Here is a 25,834-nt window from a genome sequence, read left to right as displayed (position 1 = left end):
GTGCTAGAGCCCTTTGAACATTCAGGGCTCGTTAATGTGTATGCTAGTCTGGCGCTATTTGCCTTTTAAGCTGGTGTCAGGTTTTGAGAATTGGCCCTACAATGTACAGAACTTTAAACCTTTTAGTGCAGAATTCCCCAGGACAGATATACATAATTTGAACTACTAAGATATCAAATGTATACAATAGTTGGGTTTTCAGAACACTCAGAATAGCCAACATGATGGTCAGACATTTTTATTGAATCGTAAAAGGTGTGGTCAAAGCTGCCCTACGAGCCTCTTCCCCTTCACTAACCTCAGTCGCTTTACATGGTGATAATCTAGCTGAATGTGAAATCAATAAACATTAACAATGGAAAACTTCATTTTGAGGTAAAACACAGCTTTCTCTTAAGCTCCACTTTTTACGTACTATAGGAATTATAATTCTGAATGTTCTTTCTTTTCTTTGATTATCTGTTGGATTTTTTGCGGCAGGGTCTCCGTCCAGAATCGCATTCGGTGGTCTTTCAGTTTTGTTCCTGCCTTCTGCTTCAAGTCTATCTCCAGGTACTGTTCTCGGTGGTCAAAGACTGGCCATTCCACTAAGTCATCACCATTAGGATTTCTGAGAAAAAAAAAATTAAGAAGAATTATATGCCCAATCGTACACTCTCAGTCATTTACAGGGTCAGATTTAAATACGACAAATCAGCAACTTACAAAAATTATCATCAAATAGACTTTCACTCTTACCCAGTTCGAGCAAAGTTAACCCAATACTTCATCATCGCTCTACTTAAATTTTTCTCCTCATCAGTGGCAACACCTGAAAGAGAGAATATAAAATTACATACAGGTGTTGTCATAATTTATAGCATGGAGCTGTGCATTTCTTTCCTGTTCAGCTGTTGCCAATGCAGAACTAATAAGACAGTAAAATAGAGTTCAGATTTAGTGCTCAAACTAGAGAGTTGCGCGGGGACAGAAATCCCACCCGTCCCCGCCAAAGTTCCACCCATCCCCACCCATCCCCGTGAGGTATCCCACCCGTCCCCACCCATCCCCACGAGGAATCCCTCCGTCCCCACCCGTCCCCGCGAGGAATCCCCTCCGTCCCCACGAGAAATCCCCTCCGTCCCCGCCCGTCCCTATAAACTTCAGAAATAGTTATTTCATTTAATTATGCTACTGGTAGAAACCCATTTACAAATGAGCAAAAAGACTATTAATTTGGAAATATTAATTGGGAAGAATACATACTTTGTAAACGGCTTTCTACCAGAGCCTCTAATGTTTATAAATTTTTATCAACACAATTAATATACTACTTTATCCTGAAGCAAAAAAAAAAAAAAAAGAAATAGAATTCTTTTCCTACCTTTGTTGCCTGGTTTCTGCTTTCCTCATGTTCTCATTCAATTCCTTCCATCCACTGTCTCTCTTCCCTCTGCGTCTTCCATTTGCTCTGTTACTGTGCCTCTCCCTTTCTCCCCCTTCCAAATTGGTCTGGCACCCATCTTCTTCCCTCCGCTCCCACCATAGTCTGGCATCTCTGTCTTCTTCCCTGCCAGCGTCTTCTCCCCACTCTCTCTTCCCCATTTCCTTTCAGCGTCCTTCTCCCCCCATCTTACCCATGTCCTATCAGCGTCCTTCTCCCCCCTCTGTCTTCCACATGTGCTTTCAGTGTCCTTCTCCCCCCTCTGTCTTCCCCATGTCCTTTCAGCGTCCTTCTCCCCCTCTGTCTTCCCCAGTGCTTTCAGCGACTTTCTCCCCCCTCAGTTTTACCCATTTCCCTTAAGCGTCTTTTCCTCTCCACTCCACCTTTCCTCCCTTTCTCTCTCCCTGCCCCCTTACCTTCGTGGCGCTTTCCCGCCCAACAGAACAGGCCCGGTCCGACAAACCTCCCTGCCCTTAACCGCGAATCTAAATTACCTTCTTACAGCTGCTGTAAGAAGGTAATTTAGATTCGCGGCTACAGGGCAGGGAGGTTTGTCGGACCGGGGCTGTTGTCGGTCGGTCGGGTCGGGGAAGCGCCACAAAAGTAAGGGGACCTGGCCGGCTGTACTGCACCTGGGGCGGACCGCCCCCCTCCCTTGGTAGTCACTCGAGCCGCGAGGCTACTCTCCTTCTCCTTACCTGCCCTGCCTGCAGCACAGAGAGCCGAACGGAAGTCTTCCCGATGTCAGCGCTGACGTCGGGAAGACTTCCGTTCGGCTCCCTGTGCTGCAAGCAGAGCAGGTAGGGAGAAGAGGAGCCGTGCGACTGAGTACATCCAGCCCTGCAGGAACCCCGTGACCCTCGGAGGCGTCCCCACGGGATCCTCGCAACCCTATGGGGCGTCCCCACGGGATTCCCGCGACCCTAGGGGGCGACCCCACGGGATCCCCATGACCTGAAAGGGGAACCCGTGGGTCCCGCGGGATTCCCGTCGTCCCCGTTCCCGTGCAGCTCTCTAGTTCAAACTTCTTGCCAACTTATTTTAAGCTGTGTTACATGGAACGATCCTGTTTACACAAGTTTTCTCTGTATTGCCAAAAAAAAAAAAAAGGAAGATATCTTATCAGCCTTTTGAAAGTAAATTTTAACTACCACCTGGTTCTTTTTAACCAGTTTCAACCAGCACAGAGAGCCTGACAAATTGTGTACTAAAATTGGCACACTGACTCATGCACCAACAGAGAATCAAATCCCAATTCAAAGCAAATGGTTTTCTAATGGATCTGGAGCTTAAAAAGCTCTTGGTTTTACATCAGCTTAGCTCTTGGTTTTACATGAGCTGCATGGATCTGGAGCTTAGCTCTTGGTTTTACATCAGCTGCAGGGACAAGTGACGTTCAGCCACACGAGATGGATAGGAACATGGGATCTCTTAGAGAGAGAAAGAGAAAATGGTTACTGTGGATGGGCAGACTAAATGGGCCATTTGGCCTTTATTTGCCGTCATGTTTCTATAAGGTATAAAAGTTTGAGGAAGAGAACCATTTAAATAAAGCACACTGGCCCATTAGGGGCAGTAGGAGATCCTGCCAAAGATTTAGCTGATGTTAACAGTTTATCAATGAGATTAGTGAGTTTTCATTCCCCTCTCTCAAGCTTTTGGAGGTGTGGGAGTTTGAAAACTCAATTATTTGTCAAAGTCTAAATGTAAGAGATATAATAGATTCCATGCTGCTTTGGATATGTGTTCATTACATGTGCACGAACTGTGAATGATGGTCACGTTCATGTACTTATTGGAATGTAGATATTGAGTGATATCATGTTTGTCTATTTTGTGGAATTTTTATGACTGTTTTGATACTGGAAACTGCCTAGATTTAAGGCGGTATATAAATGTATTAAATAAATTTACATTTCTATCTAAAATTTGTTTGCTTGTTTCTTATATGTTGTATGAATGCTTGGTTTGAATTTCCCCCCTTTTTATTGGAGTTCTGTTTTTCAGTGATTTAATACATTTGTGAACTGTTATGACCTGTACAGCTGGGCGGAATAGTAATTTCTCTAATAAATAAAAACATCCATTTCTTTGAATAGAATATTCCACTTTGGTTACTTACTTAGCATGGACAGGTCAGAAGCCAGGAATGGAGATCCTAACACAAAGCCAATTTCATCGGAGTGGTCCGCTTTTACAAAATCTGGTCTCAAATCACTATATTTACTTGGTCGATGCTGAAATTCATAAAGATAGACAGGAAGGCCAGACTCTAGCAGAATGTAGAAAAGGAGACAGTTACTGTACAAGAACAGACTCATCTGCTACAATGGCATTTGACACAGGAAATCTTTGCAGCTCTGCGCAGCGCTGCGTGCGTATGGCAGTGCTATAGAAATAATTAATAGTAGTAGTAGGAAAGCGGAGGTGTGGATCCACAGCAGTGGGCCTTAGAAATGGAGACCAAGGAAACAGAATTCAAATTTTAACAATTTTATTAATGAAAAAAATTACAAATTTCACCTAGGTAGACTGCATCATGGATCATCAAACATCAAAATAAAAGCCATTTATTGAAGTCACAGCAGCAAAAACTAAGGGCTCCTTTTATTAATGTACGCTAGCATTTTCAGCGCGTGCAAACTGCGCGCTAAATGAAAAATACTAACGCAAGCTCTAGGGAGGCATTAGCATTTAGCGCGCGCTAAAACCGCTAGCGCACCTTAATAAAAGGAGCTCAAAATTATATTTCCAACTCCCTCAAAACCTTGCAGTGATGCAATGCCACTTATGCGTGCTCTTACAGGACAGCGCTTAGGTGCCCTGCTGGCATTTTCATGGGTATGTGTATACCAAAATGAATAAAAATTAGCTAAGCGATCCTTTACCCCTGAAGGGAGTGTATAAAAAACTGACTGACAACTTGTCACCTCAATAATAAAAGTTATCAAAATGAATAATAAATAATAATGCAACTCAATAAAGGACCTCAGTATGAGCCTTAAATAGGTAACGTGCGATGCATAGGCTCAGGCTATTTCTCATAGGTGACTAGCACCATAACCTCAGTCCAAATGAGAATCGCCTCATACATCATTAAGTCCTTTTGGAGTGACCAAGAGGTAAATAAATGTGTAGTGCTGGAATAGGGAAAAAACTTATTCTCAGGGGAAGAATCTTAATAAATAATTAAAAATAGAAAAACTCCCAAAAACATCACAATGTGAAAAAATGTGCTTAAAAAAGAAAAAAGGAAAAAACATCAAAAAATGCTGACTGTGAACATTCCTATCGAGTAAAAAGCTATATAAATAACATCAAAAATTCATAAAAACTCGAAGTTCTTAACATCATATAAAGTTCATAACATTGTGTAACAGGCATAGCACCAAACAATCAAAAGCACCACAGAGTCCTAGCGCCATATAGGGTTACAGATCCTTTTTTTGTGTATACCACCCACAAAAGGACTGAAAATGCAGGTGCCCAGTTACAGAATCAGGAGGTTATTGTGTATCTGCATCCCAAAGAGAAACAAGGAAAGTTTGTTTCTATTGCATAATTTAAGTCAGCTATTGTTCATATTTCCATTTAAAAACTGGAAAAAGGAGATCCAGATAAAAGGAAAGGTGAATTAAAAAAAAAAAAATGAAATCCCAGGTCATTCTTTTCAGACTGTGTTCCAAATTTTTCATAACCACTCCACCCAAGTAGGCGGGTAGGCCTGTTGTGGCATTTGGTCAGACTTTTATATTTCTAAAACCTTTGCATCCCCCTGACCCTGGCATCTTTATACATCTACGCTTTAAATCACCCCCAACAAATGAAAACATCTCAAAAGAGCTGAAATGGGTCATCATTCTTTTATAAACTGGAGCCTCACCTCTGTGGAATTTCGCTGTTTTAACTGCTGGGAAAACAAATATCATATCCCCAAATAATTCGAGCACCAGTTCTTTCAGTTGGCTGGGGTCCTCTGTCTCTCCAAAATACTCCTCAGTCGCCAGATGAAAGAATTCAGCAAACTCACCCTGATACAAATGGTAAGAGCAAACATCAAGTATTAAGCTGTCTGCAACAATCAGAGTATTTCATTCAATAAAACCAGTGTTTGGGAAATGGAATGTGTGGTCATTTTTATATATCTAATATAATAAAACGGTAAGCCGCGCATGCACAGTTCCTAAGCGTGCGTCCGTTTTCCGTGCGCTGTGCATGCGCGGCTTACGGTCTGCCCTTTCCTGCTTTCCACCTGCGGAGCTGCGGCTGCCAGCCGCTAGCACCCCCTGCCCTCTCCGTCGCCTGATGAGCCGCCAGACACGCTGCTGCTCCAGTGGCGTACCAAGGGGGGGGCGGTCCACTGTTATCCTCCCTGCAGGGCTGACCAACTCTGGAGGCCCGACGTCAATTCTGACGTCGAGAGGACGTTCTGGCTAGCCAATCGCTGCCTGGCTGCCCGGAACGTCCTTTCTGACGTTAGAATTGACATCGGGCAGAAGAGAAGCAGGGAGATGGCCTGTTCCCGATAGTGGCAGCAGCAGCAGCCTATTCCGTGGCGGCGGTGGCATGGGGGAGGGCAGAAAGGAAGGAAGGAAGAAATAAAGAAGGTGGGGTGGGGACAGGGAGCCAGAAAAAAAAAAAAATGGGGCACGGAGGAAGGAAGAAAGGAGGGGGACAGGGAACCAGATAATACTAGTCTTTAAGCCCGTTACATTAACGGGTGCTAGAATAGATGTGTATGTCTTTCTTTCTTTCTCTCTCCTTGACCGCTTTCTGTCTGTTTGTCTTTCTTTCTTTGGCTGTCCACCACCATCTCTTGCCTGCTCCCCCTATTCAGCAGTAGTCCTTCTCTCTTTCTTTTACCTTCCCCTGTCCAGCCAGCACCCCCTCTGGCCCACCTGCACAAACCTCATGTCCATCTCTCCCTCTTTTACTTCCTCTGTCCATATTTCTCCCTCCCCCTTCTGTCTCCTCCCTGAATCTCTCTCCCTCTCCCCATCTTGCCTCCTCCACATCCATTTCTCCCTTCCCCTCGCTTCCCTTATGTCCATCTCTCCCTCTCTTACTTCCTCTGTCCATATCTCTCCCTTTCCCCAGTCCCACATGCTCCACCCTTCTACACCTAGCTATCTGCCAGTGTGCTTGCTGGTCGACATCTGTAATGCACCCCTGCTGGCATCTACTCCTCTCCCCTCCTTCCTCCCACCTGCTCATCCGCCCGCCGTGTTTAACTTCATAGAAAAGTGCTGCGCTGCGCAGTTGCTGGCCTCAGCATCTTCTGTCCACTGCAGCCAACCCTAGCGGAAACAGGAAGTTGTCAGAAAGGGTGGGCCACAGTGGAGAGATGAGGCCAGCGGCAGCATGGCGCAGCGCTTTTCTAAGAAGTTAAACGCGGCAGGCGGGTGAGCAGGCGAGAGGGAGGAGGGGGAGAAGTAGATGCCGGCAGGAGCGCGTTAGAGAGGCACATTGACTGGTAGCAAGCTCCCAGCCTCGGAAGAAGTAGGGGATTTTCCTCCACACTGGATTACGTACAGGAGGGGCAATTTTTGGGGAGGCCACGGCCCCTGTGCCCCCCCCCCCCTGTTCCGACGCCTATGGAATCATCTACGTCTATGGCGTGGGAAGGTGATATATTACTTCGCATCTGCCCTCCTCTTCAAAGCAGCTTGCTTTGAAGAAGAGCAGCAGCGGCGGCAGCGGTTTGTCTGGTGGTGAGTGAGGGCGGGAGGGGGGAATCGCCGGCATGTTACCTGCCTCCGTTTTCGAAAATGGAATTCGGCACGGAGGGACACATCATGCTGTCAGGGAACACGCCGTCCTAAGTGCGCATGCGCGCTTAGGATTTTATTATAGAGGATTCATGCCACTATTTCACCTAAAATCAAAAGGAAGAAATGCCTCTTCACCTGGTAAACTGTGGACTGAAGTTTTTTTTTTTTTAAATACATTACCTGTATGCCATGTTATATGTTTAATTACTTATGCAGTTATTACTGTAAAGAGCAGTAAATTCTCTATAGTCTACAGAGGCTTATTAGTTACTATTAACCTTAATTAACTGGTAAATGCAAGATTTTAATGAAACCGATTTATTATCTTAATTCTCAGCTGTTCAGCCATGGAACCATTACCTACCTCTGTATGTATGCAATTTCCTATATGACCTATTCCTAATTAGTGTTTTATTGTTATCTTAAAGCTAACGCTTAACAAAACAATCTAGGTACAATTAATACAGAGCTGAAATATTTTGTTTCTCTAATAGACCGAGTTTATTCGGGGAGTGTTGTAATAATTTTGTATCCGTTTTCCTTCAATGCCTATTTCTTTAATGTTTTCTCTGTTCTTTCTCCCTTTCCTTCTTATATTTGCCACGCTGGGAATTGCTACCCCTAAACTGTACCGCTCCCTCGGGTTTTTGCAGCCCAAGTGCACGATCTTGCAGTGAGTGAGACTGGGTGAAAGCTGAGAAGGGGAGGATAGGAGAGAATCACTATGAGACTGGGTAAAGGACGGAGAGGGGGGGGATACGAAAGAGAGAATATAAATGGGTGAAGGTTGGGGGAGGAGGGATACGAGTGAGTGAATGAGACTGGGTAAAGGCTAGGAATTATGGAATATGAAAGTGAGTGAGCAAGAGAGCCTGGGTGAAGGCTAGGGAAGGGGGATATGAGAGAGACACAATGAGGACTGGCTGAAGGATGGTGGGGGGCATAGATGAGATCCTGCATGCTGGGGCAGGGAGAGAAAGAGAAGAGGAGAGGCTACAGGACAGGTGGAGAGGGGGTAGGGGGTAGGGGAAAGGGAGAGAGAGAGAGGAAATTCTGCACAATGGGGGCAGAGAAAGAAGAGATGCTACATGGAAAGTGTAGAAAGAGTTGGAGATTCTGGATGGGAAGGTGAAATAGGAGATGCTGCATGACTGGTGAAAGGGACGAGAAATATAGAGGATATGTTGCATGGATGAGAAAAAGAGAGAGCAAGACCAGACAGGAGATGCTGTATGGCGGGGAGAGAGAGAGAAACATGGAGAAGAGATGCTGCAGAGCAGAGAAAAGAGAACAGAGAGTTAGTGAAAGACTAGACAATAAAAGAAGCAGAATGAGAGGACCTGGATGAGGGAAAGAGATGGAAAGTTTGAAAACTTGCCTATCTAGTTAACTGAATATCCACAGTGAATACATGAGAGGTCTGCATGAATTATGCAGATTGCTCATGTACATGGATATCCTGAAAACCAGAATACTAAGGTTTTGCGACTGGATTGAGAAACACGGGTTTAAATGATTGAACTGTACGTAGCCCCAAGACAGAGGGCAAAGCTTGGGATGTGGGGGATGGACCTAAACCAAAATTGGTCCAGAGCGCCACAATCTCTTGAGCTGGCCTTAAATAAAAAGTAAAAAAAAACAAACCAGCAAAGAGGGTGAGCATTTTTCAAACTGCCCGTTTACCCCAAATTATTCTGGGAGGGGCAATATTGAGCTGATCAAGACAGAGTATTTTTGTCTGTGTGTGTGTGTGTGTGGGGGGGGGGAGGGTGTCCAAGGGGCTTGCAAGTAATTTGAGTGGAAGTGAGTGTGCAAAGCTAAAGAATTGCTTAGGGTGCCTAATCCCATCAAATTGGTCCATGCACACCTTCTAAAATCACCCCCTTTCTGTCGAAATAGTCATGCTCAGGCTCCATATATTAGAACATAAGAAGTTGCCTCCACTGGGTCAGACCAGAGGTCCATTGCGCCCAGTGGTCCGCTCCCGCGGCGGCTCATCAGGCCTATGACCTGTGAAGTGGTTCCTGACTATTCCTATAACCTACCTCTACTTCTATCTGTACCCCTCAATCCCCTTATCCTTTAGGAATCTATCTAAACCTTCCTTGAACCCCTGTATTGTGCTCTGGCTTATCACAACCTCTGGAAGCGCGTTCCATGTGTCCACCACCCTCTGGGTAAAAAAGAACTTCCTAGTGTTTGTTCTAAACCGGTCCCCTTTCAATTTCTCCTAGTGCCCCCTTGTACTTGTACTTCCCCACAGTCTGAAGAATCTGTCCCTGTCTACCTTCTCTATGCCCTTCAGGATTTTGAAGGTTTCTATCATGTCTCCTCTAAGTCTCCGCTTTTCCAGGGAGAATAGCCCCAGCATTTCCAACCTGTCAGCGTATGACGTATTCTTAAACACTTAATTTAACTTTGTGTTCTCTCTGTTTTTGCTTCTATGAAAAACTAAGGAATACCGACAGAAACAAGATAGAGAAAAAGTTGCTTGGATTATGTCTTCTCACTGCCATATTTCGCGCCACTCTGCTTGTTTCAAGCCATGTCAAGTTTTATGCTCAAAGACACGTACATTGCTCATATTTTTATCTTTGTACCCCTGAGGAAGGCGGTCTCACCGAAACACGGACCGTGTAGGGTCTGTCAGGACAATCATACGTGTATTACTAATTCAGACTTTTATTTGTATTTTTATTGTGAAGAGTGAATAAAAATCAACTTTCTGAACATCCACATCCAAAGTCTGTTGCTTTTATCTTTGGATTGTTTTTACTGTAGAACATTGGGTCTTCCTTTTTGTTTTTTTGGATTATGTCTCACCATGAGCGGATTTGATTTCATCAGGAAAGCGTCAATCTGTTCTCTGTCTGTTCCTTCCATAAAGTCAGGCTGCAAGAACTGTACAGCAAAACATATCAAGTTATTACAATTTGATTTTCAAAACAGTGTCTCGCAAACTTTCTGGCTGGTGGCACACTAAATCCAGTGCCCTGGACAAAAGGCACCTGGAAATGCACGGAAGCCTATCCGGCTGCGACCCGCTTCAGTGGAGGGATCTGGGAGGTACGGGGAGAGGAGAGACGCTGGCCAGGAGGAAAGACATTTTCACTGGCTGATTCCTACAGGATGTGCCTCTCGCCGCGAGACATGTCCTGTAGGTAGTCAGCCGGCATAAACGACTCTTCTCCTCGCCAGCGTGTCGTGGCACACCTGAAATCTCAGGAGGCACACTGGTGTGTCACGGCACACAGTTTGCGATACACTGTTCTAAACAATTCAATCATGAATATACAAAACACACAAGGCTATTACAAAGATTGGTTTCACCAACTAATTAATTATCTATCCTCAGCGCTGGAATACTGTCATTGCTTAGAGCAAAGGCTCCATTAGTCTCTAACAAAAAAACCCCAAAACTTTACACTGGACCACTAAGAAGGAAGAGAGGGGAAGAGCTTCAACTCACCCAAATCCAAGATTTGTAAACTATTCTAACAGAAGGGGTAAATGCAACTCAATTGTTTAGTCTTTCAAAAAAGTACAAAGGACTAGGAGACCCTCCATGAAGTTACATAGTAATATATTTAAACAAATAGGAAAAAATATTTTTGCACTCAACACATTCCCAGAGGATGGAGTAAAAGCAATTAGGCCCAGATTCTATAAACGAGACCTAAAACACAGGCGTCAAGGAGTGCAGCGCAAGCGTACGCCAATCATAAGTTGTTAGGTGCCATAGACTCAATGAATATCAAGTTTTCGTGGCAGAGGTAGCTTGCCTAGCCTTTCTTATTTATTTATTCAATTTTCTATACCATTCTCCCAGGGGAGCTCAGAACGGTTTACATGCATTTATTCAGGTACTCAAAAGGTTTTCCCTTTCTGTCCCGGTGGGCTCAATCTATCTAATGTACCTGGGGCAATGGGAGGGTTAAGTGACTTGCCCCGGGTCACAAGGAGCAGCATGGGTTTGAACCCACAACCTCAGGGTGCTGAGTCTGTAGCTTTAACCACTGTGCCACTCTAGAAATCAAAATGTAGTAGAAGTGAGCCAAGTAAGGGACAATCAAGCCATTGTGACATCACTGATGAGGTTGGCTCTTAGGCATTGGTGGAATGAGGCATTATGATGTCACAATACCAGCTCTGGTTATCAGGGGCTGAAACTTTTCACACTCTTTATGTGTTCAATTTTCTATACTGTTCTCCCAGGGGAGCTCAGAACGGCTCACAATCTATCTATCGTACCTGGGGCAATGGGGGGATTAAGTGACTTGCCCAGGGTCACAAGGAGCAGCGTGGGTTTGAACCCACAACCCCAGGGTGCTGAGGATGTAGCTTTAACCACTGCGCCACACTCTCCCTTCTTCTAAGCAGTATAAATTCGATGTTGTCGCATCAAAAGCGATCCTCCGCCTCCAACACGGCCCATCTGCTGCTGCCCAGTCTGGCATCTCCGCTGAAACCTGTTCACCTTGGGAGGCCCCGCTGGTAGTGAAACTACCGACGGCATAGCTTTCAGCTTTACAGATGCGCACAAGCCCCAGTGGCACGGTACGCCAATGTACCATGACTGGAGCAATCATAAGTTAAGCGCAGTTTACAGAACAGTACTTAGTAGTGCCTGAAGTGGACTTAGGCGCACCCTATATATTGCCTAAATGAGCGTGCCTAAGTCCAAAATAGGTGCCTACATGCCAAACCTGCCCACGATCCTCCCCTACATCCAATTAAGTGCAATTAATGCCAATTATGAGGTGCTAATTGTTCATTATCAGCACTAAGCTTTTTAAATAATTAAGTTGTCGCCTAGATTAGTTATGTGCACCAATATAGGCATCTTTCACAGAATCAGTGTCTAAGTATAGATGGGTTTAGTAAAGATCGGGACAAGTACCTTGGATCCTGCTAAGTATTTGTGACCTGGATTATAAACAGCTCAGGTAGGAGTTCACTTTACCTCAGGTAAATATTGAAAAGCTTATCACAAAAAGTCTTTGAACCCCCCCCCCAAAAAAAAAAAAAAATAAAAAAAAAAAATAAACAAACAAATACTTACATTTGGAATTAACCAGCCGAATTCATGGTTATTAACTCCTACCAAAAAAGGGACAGGATTGCCCTCTTCACCCGGCACAAACTCTCCAGGGCTCTTTTGAAGAAAGAAACCATCCACAACTGCTGGTATAACTGGGATCTTCTAGAAGGAAATGACAATGCGTTAATTATAAAACTGAATTTCCTGGTTGAGGGGTGGAAAACTCAAGTGCAATGTATGGAAATTCTTCTTTACGGAGAGGGTGGTGGATGCCTGGAGTGTGCTCCTGTGAGAGGTGGTGGAGAGGAAAACGGTGACGGAGTTCAAAAAAGCATGGGACGAACACAGAGAATCTCGAATCAGAAAAAATTAAAACCAGTAATGGGCAGACTTGCACGGTCTATGTCCGTATATGGACGTTTGATAGAGGATGGGCTGGGGAGGGCTTCAATGGCTGTGATGGTATAGATGAGCTGGACTGAGCTTGATGGAGACTCCAGTAGATGAAACCTATGCACACAGTGCCGGGCAGAGCTTTGGGTTCTGGCCCAGCAATAACTATGAAGAAGGACGATTTAAATTAAATCAGTAATTTAAAGAGTAGGTAAGGTTGGGCAGACTGGATGGACCATTCGGGTCTTTATCTGCCATCATCTACTATGTTACTAAGATAATCTGGTCATCAAAATAGTAGCAAGCTTCCCCACTATTTTACACGCAACCCAATGTAAAACTTAGAGCAATGAGATTTTATTGAGCTCTAAGTGGTGCCGCTGAGGATCCTATGAAGAAGTTATACTTATAAGGGTTGCGTGTAAAATAATGGGGAAGCTTGCTACTATTTTGATGACCTATTGTGAGATCTGGCACCCTTGTGTTAAATTTATTATAAAGTGCAGACTATATGACGGACTAAGATAATCTGAACACACCAAACCAACAGCTAGAGCAAGTGCAAAGTGATCCATGTAGAGAAGAATGCAAAATAGCTATGTGATCCAAGGAGTCACTTTGAAAACTCTCTGCTCAGTGTGCAGTGGCAGCTAAGAAACCAAATAGAATGTCAGAAATTATTAGGAAGAAAATGGAAAACCGAAATGAGATTATTATCCCTCCCCCTCCCCCCTTTTTGCTAAGCCACGGTAAAGGTTTCTACTGTAACCCGGAACGCTAAATGCTCCAACACTCATAGAATTCAGTAACGCGGCAGAGTGAAATCCCCAACAGACAAGGCCAAGCAGCCTGCTTAGAGTGCTGCCGGCCCGATGCTGCTTCGGTTGAAGTTAGGGCTCGCTCGCGGTCAGCAGGGAGGGAAGGATGGAGGGTCAGCAGGGGTTCGGCTGCGTGGTGAGGGTGCTCAAGGGTTCTTCTGCACAAGGGATGGGAGAGAGGGAAGGATAGAAGCTGGGCAAGGGTTATGCTGCACGAGGGATGGGGGAGGGCAGGATAGAAGCTGGGCAAGGCTGAACAGAGTGATGAGAGGAAGGGAAGGATAGAAGCTGGGCAAACATCTGCTGCACAGTGACAGGATGATGGGAAGGGAGGGAGGGAAGGATAAAAGCTGCGCAAACTTCTGCTGCACAGGGTGATGGGAGGAAGGGAGGGGAGGATAGATGCTGCATCTGTGGGGGAGAGAAAGGAAAGAGGAAGAATTGGGGTGAAGGAGAGGGAGAGAGAGATGATCATGTGCATACCCCGAAAATAAGACCTAGTGCCTTTTTTGGGCCCCAAATAAATATAAGACACGGTATAAGAACTAAGGGGCATGACACTATTGTAATTTGCAGTATATAAAGACATTAAATCTAATCTAATCCAATCCAATGAAGCTACTGAGTAGCAAATTGAAAACAAATTGGAGAAAATATTTCTTCATTGAATGTGTAATTAAACTCTAGAATTTGTTGCCAAAGAATATGGTAAAAGCAGTTAGCTTAGCAGGGTTTAAAAAAGGAGGTTTGGCTAATTTCCTACAAGAATGTCCATAAGCCATTATTAAGATCGACTTGGGGAAAATCCACTGCTTATCTTTAAAATATGCAACATAAAATCTGATTTACTCTTTTGGTATATGCAACATGAATTGGCCACTGTTGGAAACAGGATACTGGCTCGATGGATCTTTGGCAACATTTGTGTTACCATGTTAGTATGCGTTGATACCATCAACATACTGTGTATCATTTTATACATTGGATCCAAATTAAACATTTGTTAACTGTGTTAGCGCATGCTAATATGGACAGTGCAGGTTAGTAACTCAAGCTGCAGATATAGGGGTAGATAATTTAGCCAGCAGCTGCTGGCATTATTCTTGGATATTCAATTCCAGGCCATGTGAGGGCACCAGCAATAAATATCTGGATCTCTCTTGGAGTAATCTTAGATCAAGCATTCACTTTCCATGAACAAATTTCAAAGGTTCTAACATCTAGGTTTTTTGCATTGCGCCATCTTCGTCCATTAAAATCTTTTTTAGACCATTAAAAATACTCATTCATGCATTTGTTATGTCACATCTTGATTACTGCAATGCAATCTATGCAGGCATTTCTCAGGCTGAGTTAAACGCTTATAAACCCTCCATAATAAAGCTGCAAGATTCCTCTGTGGAGTAGGTCGATTTGATCATTGCACACCACTTAAAGTCATTGCACTGGCTTCCTGTCTCTTACCGCATTAAGTTCAGGTTACTTGCTTGACCCATAAAGCATTTCATGTAGGTACACCCCTGTACCATTCAAATTTAATATTGGCCAATACAAAGATCCCTCCGATCAATAGATGTGCACCACCTATTTCTTCCTCCTCCTGCAAAAGCTTACTTTTAATCTACAAGAAACCGGGCCTTTTTCTTCGTCTGCCCTAGGCTGTGGAATGACCTGCCACATTCTTTGAAAGGACTTTTGCCCTTTCCAGCATTTAAAGTAGAAATGAAAACTGTTTTTTTTTTTTTTGTGCAGCATGTGGCTCGACCAGCTGAGGATTGCGTGTTAGATCCTATTAATGTTTTGATGAGTTTTTGTGTGATAATTTTGTATTTTTTTTAGATTCTTACCCCCTCTTCTACGAAACTGTACTAGCGGTTTCTAGCGCGGGGCGCTGCGCTGAATGGCCTGCGCTGCTCCCGACGCTCATAGGGATTCAATGTGCGTCTGGAGCAGTGCGGGCCATTCAGCACGGTTCTTTGCGCTAAAAACAGCTAGCACGGTTTCGTAGAAGAGGGGGTAAGAATGAATGACTGCTATTCTTTTAAATTTATTGACAGCGCTCTTTTGAGGATTGCGCGTTTGATCCTATTAATGTTTTGATGAGTTTTTGTGTGATAATTTTGTATTTTTTTTTACTCTTACCCTCTCTTCTACGAAACCACATTAGTGGTTTCTAGCACGGGGAGCCACGCTGAATGGCCCACGCTGCTCCCGACGCTCATAGGGATTCAATGCGCGTCTGGAGCAGTGCGGGCCATTCAGCGCAGCTCTCTATGCTAAACACAGCTAGCGTGGTTTCGTAGAAGAGGGGGTTAGAACGAATGACTTCTATTCTTTTAAATTTATTGACAGCGTTCTTTTCTTCCCTTTTATTAGCCTGTACACCGCCTTGAACTTTGGAAAGGCGGCATAGTAAGTGCAATTCAGCGCTTAACGGCCTAAGGCCTCCTCCCCCAGATCACTCACAAAATAGCCAGCTTTCACTTTAGTAGTCTGTGATGATATTCAGTGGTGCTAAATGATTAATTGCCGCTGAAATATCAGTGGACAGCCTCCCACAAATGATTTAATCAGCCCGGAGCTATTTCTGGCTGCTTAGATTGCTTTGCATACTGACCCCCATAGAGAATATCTTTTAGGTCTAATAACCTATCTGCACAGTAAAGGAAAATGCCAGTTGGTCGATCGCTATTAACACTTGTGTTTGCAGGTGTCGAGGGCAACGATGCTTTCTTTTAGAGGCCCGCAGTCATGGAATGAGATTCCTCTATGCATCCGGGAGCGGGGAAATTTGCACAATTTTAAGAAATTACTGAAAAAGTATTTGTTTTGTAAGATGAAATATGGGAACGGAAGTTTTATGATAACTGTAAGCACTGACTGCCGATATGTTTAGTTTGTTTGATTTCTTTATACTGTGTGTGATGTGATAATATTATGCAAGTACTTTCTGGATAAAAGCCAACAAACTATAAACTATTCTAGATTTAAGTTCTAGTTATAACCCTTATATACAATGTTAGACATCATTTTGCACAAAATGTGCTGCTAGCCCTGAAGTGCAGTTGTAAAAGGAGATTTTAATTGCTTTTTTAATAATAATTTATTTTTATATACCGCCATACCCAAAAGTTCTAGGCCAGAGGTAGGGAACTCCGGTCCTCGAGAGCCATATTCCAGTCGGATTTTCAGGATTTCCCCAATGAATATGCATGAGATCTATTTGCATGCACTGCTTTCAATGCATATTCATTGGGGAAATCCTGAAAACCCGACTGGAATATGGCTCTCGAGGACCGGAGTTCCCTACCCCTGTTCTAGGCGGTTCACAACATTCAAGCGCAGTACATACAATGCAAATGCATACAACAGATTAAAAGCTTCTGAAGATTCAGCAAATAAAATGCTAACTATATAAAGAAACGCAAACAATTTAAAATAGGATAAAAAGTTAGGTTAAAAGAATAGACAACATTAAGAGTCTAGCCCAGGGGTGTCCAATGTCGGTCCTCGAGGGCCGCAGTCCAGTCGGATTTTCAGGATTTCCCCAATGAATATACATGAGGTCTATTTGCATGCACTGCTTTCATTGTATGCTAATAGATCTCATGCATATTCATTGGGGAAATCCTGAAAACCCGACTGGATTGCGGCCCTCGAGGACCGACATTGGACACCCCTGGTCTAGCCTGTTAAATAGTTGTGTTTTTATCTGTTTTCTACAGTCAAGGTAAGAGGAAGATTCTAACACCATTTTGGCAAGCCATATATTCAATTTGGCCGCCTGAAAGGAAAAGGTTCTCTCAAGGAACCTTTTGTAATGACAGAGTTTTATTGAAGGATATGCAAACAGGTGTACTCTTTGGGAGCTCTTATTAGAATAACTCAAGGTAAAATGAGGGATGAGATAGCCTGGAAGTATGCCATAAACTGCTTTAAAGCAGATACATAAGCAACCAATGGAGCTTTCGATAGAAGGGAGTGATATGCTCCCATTTTTTTTAAGACTAAAAATGAAGCGAACAGCCGTATTCTGAAGGACTCAATTTATTAAGAGTTTTCTTGAAAGCACCCAAATATATGATGTTACTGTATGCATGCTACTGTAAATTCAACTGAGCTGATGAAGAATTTCACCTACTTTTGTTCTGATGGGCTCCAGAAGCTCCTCCACCGATTTCTTCCTTAAACAGTGCACCATGGCAGCAGAATTTGTCTCTTCACAGCCAGAATAGTTTGCAACTCTCTGAAGTCAGTGTGAAAACAGGGAAAAGAAAGGAAACAGCAGAGGTTATCATTTGTCACTCACGTATCAATCACTCTCAGGGAAATCAAAACCAAAATAAAAGTAACAAGAACTGTGAGGGTGTTAAGTCTAAACATGAATTGCAATCATACACGCTTGGCCAATTAACACTGAACTATTGTGCTTTAATTGAACCATCTTGCATTTCTGAGAGAGTAATGTATTATTTATACATTCAAGCCTACAATGTCATCAGCACTAGTCTGTTGTTCTTTTTAATGATCTATAATTTCATTAACAGATACATTTCACACCTGCCCAAATAATAATAATAATAATAATTTTATTTTCTTGTATACCGCCCAGCCAGCAGTTCTAGGCAGTTCACAACAGAAGAACTAAACCATTTCAGTTAAAAAATACAATTTAAAAACACACAACTATTATAACTACTATATCCATTAAATACAGTATCAGATGAAAAGTACATTTAAAATACAGAGCCTAATTTTAAAAAAAACCTTCTTAAATATCAACATTCTTCTTTATCAAATAGGTGAGTTTTCACTAATTTCCTAAATGTAAGATAAGAATAGGCTTGAACAATCAGCGGACTCATCCAGGAGTTCAACTTCCCCACCTGATATTCCAATGTCCTGTCCAAAAAAGTCTTATAGTGATAGGCCCTTGGGGTAGGGAAGAGGAACATACCTGAATTTCTGGTACATTTTAATGAATTAAACAGTTTCAGGTAAGATACCAAATAGGAAGGTAATAAGCCAAAAAGAGGCTTATAACAGATACACCCAAACTTAAAAAATACTCTGGTCTCAAAAGGCAGCCAATGCAGTCTAGCATAAGAAGGACTAACATGATCATACTTCTTAAGACCAAAGATTAAATGAACTGCTGCATTCTGAACTAATCGAAGCCTTAATAGAATCTTTTTTAGTAGCCCCAAATAAATAATATTACAATAATCCAAGTTGACAGTACAGTAGAGTGGACCAGCAACTGAAAGGCCTATAGATATGTGCTGATATTGGAGCTCGCTTCCTCTCCAACAGAGTTGCCGAGAAGCAAGCAGAGGTGATAGCATTTGGAGGACCTAAGAAAAGTGGACCTCTGCTGGTTCCTCAAGCCACATGCCAGCAAAGGGACTTGAATCGCCTGGGCTGTTTTGCCGGGAGGTGCAAAATCAAAATTTAAGGAATGGGAAGATGACGGCAAAGTAAAATAAAACAAAAAAGATGAACTCCACCACCAAGAAAACTCTAAAAGCTTACGTTTGCAAAGCGAGCTATTTCAGGATGGGAAATGAAAAAACCAGGAAGGTTTGCAACTCCACTCTCAGCGATGGCTCTTTGGAACAAACCCTTGGATAAAGGAGATAGAATCTGGAAAAAAAAAGTAGATCACAATGAGCATCAGTGCCTGGAAAGTTTAAAAAGCAGGGTTAAACAGTCAGTCGCAATGTTTATTTGAACAGGTGACCTTTTTTAGATATATGTTATAGCTTGTCCTAGTGTTCATAAAATACCTGTGGTTTCCAATGTGTAATTCTTTTTCTCGCTTTCAAAGTTCAATCTAATCACATTCCCTCATTTATAGACAGATTCGTAATCCCATATGAATCTCTGCGATCACGCCGTTCTTCACAACAATATCTTCTAACGGTCCTTTCCGTCCGGCAGTTGTTCAATGATACAACATGCAAGACTATCTACTCAGTAGATAGTCAGGAAGTCCAGTGACTAGAGGGCAAGATACAAGAGCTAGAAGGACTTTATATCACGGAGGACCCAATCAGGACAGCTGATGACTTCATGAATGAGAGACACATCGAGGAGGAAGTCAGGGAACTCGAGAAATTCATTGAGGAAGCATACAGGATGAGGGTGGAAGAAAACGAACCTCAGAGGAAAGATGAAGTTATACCAACTCCAGCATGGAAGGGTGAATAAGTAACAGATGACCTCAAGGAAGACACCCACAGAGGAACACCACACGAGATGGAGGAATCGGCTACTCGATGCCCAGAAGAAGGAGCGGAGCACACGGAGGACATAGATCTGAGACCAAAGTGAAATTTGAAGAAGGGAAAGTCAGCGATACTAGTGGGAGACTCGATCCTGAGGCATGTGGACAGCCACATAGCAGGAGGGAGAGAGGATCGACTGGTGACCTGCCTGCCAGAAGCGAGAACCAAGGACATCGTGGACAAAATTGGAAAGATCTTGGAAGGTACGGAGACGGAAGAGACTGCAGTAATGATCCATATCGGGACGAACGATGTCAGCAGAAGGGACTATAGAAGAAGCATGCTGATAGAACAGTTCAAGATGCTGGGAAGGAAGCTGAAGATGAGGACCCAGAAGATAGCGTTTTCAGAGATCCTACCAGTACCGAGGGCGGATGTGAAAAGGCAGGAGGAACTACAATCAATAAATGCGTGGATGAGGAGATGGTGTGAGGAAGAAGGGTTCTACTTCGTGAGGAACTGGACAACGTTCTGGGGCAAGAGCAAGCTCTACAGGAGAGATGGACTGCATCTGAGCACAGCGGGAACAAGACTTCTAGCAAACAACCTCAGGAAGGGAATAGAACAGGCTTTAAACTAAGAAGAAGGGGAAAGCCGACAGTCGACCAAGCGTCGACGATTCGGAAGAAGGTATCCCATGAAGATACCAAGGGGAAAGAAGGCTGGGAAGAAGCAACAGACAAATTACAGGAGTCGACTAACCCAGAAGAGGAGATTAGAAGGAATATAATAAAAGAGAAGAAACTAAAGACCGAAGCACAGGGAAAGGAAATGAAGGCAACAAAATACCAGGACCTAAAGTGCACATATACTAATGCAAGAAGCCTAAGAAACAAAATGGGAGAATTAGAAGCCATGGCCAATATGGAGGACATAGACATCATTGGAATCTCTGAAACTTGGTGGAATGAGGAAAGCATTTGGGATACAGCACTACCGGGGTACAAGCTCTATCGCCAGGACAGGTCAGGACAGAAAGGCGGTGGAATAGCACTATACATAAAAGAAAGCATACAATCGACAAGAATGGGCACAACAGAGACAACCAACAAGCTAGAATCACTATGGGTTAAAATATCAGGAAGGAAAGGGCCCGAAATAAAGATAGGCCTATACTATCGTCCACCCGGACAAACCAGAGATATCGATGAGGAAATGGAAGCCGAGATTAAGCGAGAATGCAAAAGTGGTAACACGGTCATTATGGGGGACTTCAACTATCCCGGGATAGACTGGAGTCTTGGAAGCTCAAGATGCGCTAGGGAGACTGAATTCCTGGAGGCTATACAAGATTGCTTCATTGAGCAACTTGTTAGGGAACCGCCGAGAGGAAATGCCACTCTGGATCTAATCCTAAATGGACTAAGGGGACCTGCAAAGGAAGTGGAAGTAGTGGGACAGTTGGGAAACAGCGATCATAATATGATCAAGTTCAAGGTTGAGGTAGGAATGTCGAAAGGAAAGAGAACCACAGCAACAACTTTTAATTTCAGGAAAGGAAACTACGAAGCAATGAGGGGAATGGTAAAGAAGAAACTTAGGAACACTTCCAAAAAATAGCAATCGGTAGAACATGCCTGGTCATTTTTCAAGGACACAGTGTGCGAGGCACAAAATCTGTATATCCCCAGTTTCAGAAAAGGATGCAACAAGAGTCGAACAAAAGACCCGGCGTGGATAACTAAAATAGTGAAGGAAGCGATAGGCAATAAGAGAAATTCATTCAGAAAATGGAAAAAAGACAAAACTGAGGAAAACTGGAAAGTGCACAGGAGGTATCAAAAAGAATGTCACCGTGTGGTTCGAAAAGCCAAGAAAGAATATGAAGAGAGACTAGCCAGGGAAGCACGAAATTTCAAACCATTCTTTAGATATGTTAAAGGAAAGCAGCTGGCCAGGGAGGAGGTGGGACTGCTAGACGACGGAGACAGGAAGGGAGTGGTGAAGGAGGAAAAAGAGGTCGCAGAAAGACTTAACATGTTCTTTTCATCTGTATTTACAAACGAGGACACAACAAGCATACCGGAACCAGAGCAAATCTTCAGTGGAAATCAAGCACAAAAGTTAACATCCATGGAAGTGTGCCTTGACGATGTGCGCAAGCAGATAGAAAAACTAAAAATTGACAAATCCCCGGGTCCGGATGGAATCCATCCAAGGGTTCTGAAGGAACTAAAGGAGGAAATAGCGGAACTACTGCAGCAAATTTGCAATCTATCCCTGAAAACAGGTGAGATCCCAGAGGATTGGAAGATAGCCAACGTTACGCCCATCTTTAAAAAGGGATCAAGAGGTGATCCGGGAAACTACAGACCGGTGAGTCTGACCTCGGTTCCAGGCAAAATGGCGGAAGCACTGATAAAAGAACAAATCGATGAACATTTTGAAAAAAATAAACTTCTGATAACCAGCCAACATGGATTCTGCAAGGGGAGATCATGCCTTACTAACTTGTTGCACTTCTTCGAGGGAATTAACAAACAAATGGACAGAGGAGACCCCATAGACATCATATACCTAGATTTCCAGAAAGCCTTCGATAAGGTGCCTCATGAACGTCTACTCCGGAAACTGAAGAACCATGGGGTGGATGGAGACGTGTATAGATGGATCAGAAACTGGTTAGAGGGTAGGAAACAGAGGGTAGGGGTGAAGGGCCACTACTCGGACTGGAGGAAGGTCATGAGTGGTGTTCCGGAGGGCTCGGTGCTCGGGCTGATGCTATTTAATATATTTATAAATGATCTAGAAACAGGGACAAAGTGTGAGATAATAAAATTTGCAGATGACACTAAACTATTTAACGGAGCTCGGACAAAGGAGGACTGCGAAGAATTGCAAAGGGACTTGGATAAACTAGGGGAATGGGCGACGAGATGGCAGATGAAGTTCAATGTTGAGAAGTGTAAAGTATTGCATGTAGGAAGTAGAAACCCGAGTTTCAATTACACGATGGGAGGGATGTTATTGAATGAGAGTACCCAAGAAAGGGACTTGGGGGTAATGGTGGACATGACAATGAAGGCGACGTAACAGTGCGCAGCGGCTGCTAAGAGGGCGAATAGAATGCTAGGTATAATCAAGAAGGGTATTACAACCAGGACGAAAGAAGTCATCCTGCCATTGTATCGGGCGATGGTGCGTCCGCATTTGGAGTACTGCGTCCAATATTGCTCGCCGTACCTTAAGAAGGACATGGCGTTACTCGAGAGAGTTCAGAGGAGAGCGACACATCTGATTAAAGGGATGGAAAACCTTTCATACCCTGAGAGATTGGAGAAACTGGGTCTTTTTTCCCTGGAGAAGAGGAGACTTAGAGGGGATATGATAGAGACTTACAAGATCATCAAGGGCATAGAGATAATAAAAGTACAAGAGGGCATTCAGAAAAATTGAAAGGTGACAGATTCAAAACAAATGCTAGGAAGTTCTTCTTTACCCAACGTGTGGTGGACATCTGGAATGCGCTTCCAGAAGATGTAATAGGACAGAGTACGGTACCGGGGTTTAAGAAAGGATTAGACAATTTCCTGCTGAAAAAGGGGATAGAAGGGTTTAGATAGAGGATTACTGCACAGGTCCTGGACCTGTTGGGCCGCCGCGTGAGCGGGCTGCTGGGCACGATGGACCTCAGGTCTGACCCAGCGGAGGCATTGCTTATGTTCTTATGTTCTTATGTAGTTGCCCCTACATTGTGGAAAACCCTCCCTTTGGCCTTGAGACAGGAAACTAACCACAACAATTTTACATCTGGCATCAAAACCTCTCTCTTTAAAGATGCCTACGAGATCTGTTCCTAAGATTAATTGCTTATGAGACTCCGACAAATGGCCGCACATCAGATAGTCTCTGTTTCCCTCTCGTTTTTACCATTTCCCTTTCTTTTTATGAAATGTATCCCACCCATTTCCATTTTCTAGCATGTTTTGTCTGTAAAGACCGTGTAAGTCTGTCTTTTAACCCTATTTTTTATATTTTAAAATTTTGTACAAATGTTGGGGGGCGCTAGTGAGCCGCACAGCTAAGGGCAGCATAACTTCTTAGCTCCTGGAGTACACTCTAAAGCATCAATTAATATTACATATTAAAATAATTTTGCTTACTTTATTGCTCCCTGTGTGTGCAAGACAGAGGCTGTACCATGCAACCACAAATCAACAGAATAATAAAAGCATCATTCGCAACCATGAGAAACCTAAGACAAGTCCGAAAATTCTTCGACAGGAAACAATTCCAACTAGTGGTTCAATCACTAATACTAGGCCTAATAAACTACTGCAACATACTATATCTCCCCTGCCCAGCAACCATGATAAAACTCACTAGCTCCACACATTGCCACATCACAAATTAACAAAATTGCAATTTTTGACCATGCTCCCATTATCTTACAACTTAATAACATTTGCAAACCCCCCATCCAGAAACAATGGAGATTTAATTCCACTATATTACAAGAACCTGGCTTTATCCCATACCTTATGCAAAACATAGAAGAATACTTCTTCTTCAATAAGACCTCAGATACCAACTGGTTCATACTATGGGATGTCTTTAAGGCATCGGTACAGGATGCTATTATTTCCTACACAATTTGTGTTAAAGGCTTGAAAATGGTGAAGTCTCAATAGAAGGGTGAATCATATGCAATACTTCAGAGGGTTGTTATGGTTCAAACCTCCCTTGAACCCATCCTATTCCAATACAGTCTTATCAAACGGTTACCCAGGCCCTCAGCGGTGCCACCAAAGGTTCAATAAGTTTTCATAACCATTGGATTTATGCCCCTAATCGTCATCGGGTACCTGGTGTTCTAGAAATCTGGTATTTTATCTTTTTTTATATATTTTTCTAATAAGTTAAATAAGTTAAATACTTTAAACAGTAGAAATGCTCAGATAGTAAATACTATGCACTTAGCTTGGGTGGATAGCCAAGAGGGACAGAGTCGCCAACATGTTTCACCCGTTAGGGTTTCCTCAGGGCAAAATCCCTGCAACAGAAGACCAACTTTAATGACCTATAAAATTGCAAAACATGCCTAAAGATTTTACTAATAACACTCTCTTACCTCATAACTGACACTCAACATGATGCGGCCACCCGTAATGTGATCAAAGATGGCCGCGGCATGTACTGTAGGTTCTTAAATATTCTCTCTCCCAGCTGAGACTGACATCATCGGGTAAGCCCGGATGCGCGGAGTTGACCGTGTAACCGGGGAAACCCGTGGGAGAAATTTCAAAGAATTCTACCCACTCCTGCTTGACTGACCGTAGACAGGGAACACTAGTGAAACCTCACCAGAGAGACTGCCATTCTAATTCTAAATTCAACCCGTGAGGGGTAACAGAATTGAGTTAGTATATCCACTTCTGTTCCAGGAAATTAAGTTTAGCCTCCAAATTGCCTTCTAATCCTTGAAAATCAATGGCGTCAATCACCTGCCATCTAATGTGATCAGTAGTGTGTTTCTTAGACAGCCAATGGGCCACAATAGGGGCTGTCAGAGTTTCAGTGGTGATCCTAGACTTGTGTTCATTAAGTCTAACCTGGATGGCCCGTTTAGTGCGCCCCACATAAACTAGGGGGCATGGGCAAATGATGATGTATATAACCCAAGTAGATCTACAGGTGGTATGGATTCTGGCCCTAATGGTGCGTCCCGTGAGGGGGTCCCGCCAGGTACTACCCTCCACGGTCTTATCACACCATTGGCAGTGGGAGCATTTCATGTGGGCTGCCTGATTGTCAATGGGGCGAGCTTGACGAGTAAGTAACTGACCTATCGTGGTGCCCCTAGTAAACGCTATAAGGGGAAATTCTTGCAACCCCCTCAGGGTCCTCAGGATGGGCCAATGTTGTCTAATTGAGCCCACCACCCCTTTGGCCGCATCCGAAAAAGGAAGGACACAAACTAATCTGGTATTTTCTGAGTCTCAAGGGGTATTATCACCCTTCTCTTGGAGCAATAAATCACGATGGGCGTAACGGGCCCGCAAATATGCCTTATGAATGGCTCTCTCAGGGTAACCCCTAGCCCGAAATCTATTGGTGATGTCATTAGCAGCCCTCTGAAACTGAGACAAATCAGAACATAC

At 43.5% G+C, this 25,834-nt stretch overlaps 1 protein-coding gene across 7 annotated transcripts in view; it reads right to left on the bottom strand.

Moving 5' to 3' along the window:
• Nucleotides 1-222: 222 nt before the first annotated feature.
• Nucleotides 223-25,834, bottom strand: part of LOC117359812 (fatty acyl-CoA hydrolase precursor, medium chain-like) — a 48,381-nt gene continuing 22,769 nt past the window's right edge. For 5 of the 7 annotated variants that reach the window (XM_033943100.1, XM_033943096.1, XM_033943099.1 and 2 more), the window contains exons 7-14: nucleotides 18,979-19,089; nucleotides 17,588-17,692; nucleotides 12,257-12,397; nucleotides 10,018-10,095; nucleotides 5,307-5,454; nucleotides 3,546-3,695; nucleotides 739-811; nucleotides 342-610 (exon numbers count right to left, since the gene is read on the bottom strand). In XM_033943100.1, coding sequence (XP_033798991.1) covers nucleotides 424-610; nucleotides 739-811; nucleotides 3,546-3,695; nucleotides 5,307-5,454; nucleotides 10,018-10,095; nucleotides 12,257-12,397; nucleotides 17,588-17,692; nucleotides 18,979-19,089 — 993 coding nt within the window. In that variant the 3' untranslated portion in view covers nucleotides 342-423. Of the gene's footprint in view, nucleotides 611-738; nucleotides 812-3,545; nucleotides 3,696-5,306; nucleotides 5,455-10,017; nucleotides 10,096-12,256; nucleotides 12,398-17,587; nucleotides 17,693-18,978; nucleotides 19,090-25,834 lie in introns of all 7 variants that reach the window. The other 2 variants (XM_033943097.1, XM_033943098.1) reach the window with 2 other exon arrangements.

This window comes from Geotrypetes seraphini, chromosome 4 (genome assembly GCF_902459505.1).
Source record: "Geotrypetes seraphini chromosome 4, aGeoSer1.1, whole genome shotgun sequence".
NCBI lineage: Eukaryota > Metazoa > Chordata > Amphibia > Gymnophiona > Dermophiidae > Geotrypetes > Geotrypetes seraphini.
The sequence above is the reverse complement of the archived record's forward strand: the minus strand, read 5'-3'. Positions and strand labels throughout refer to the sequence as shown.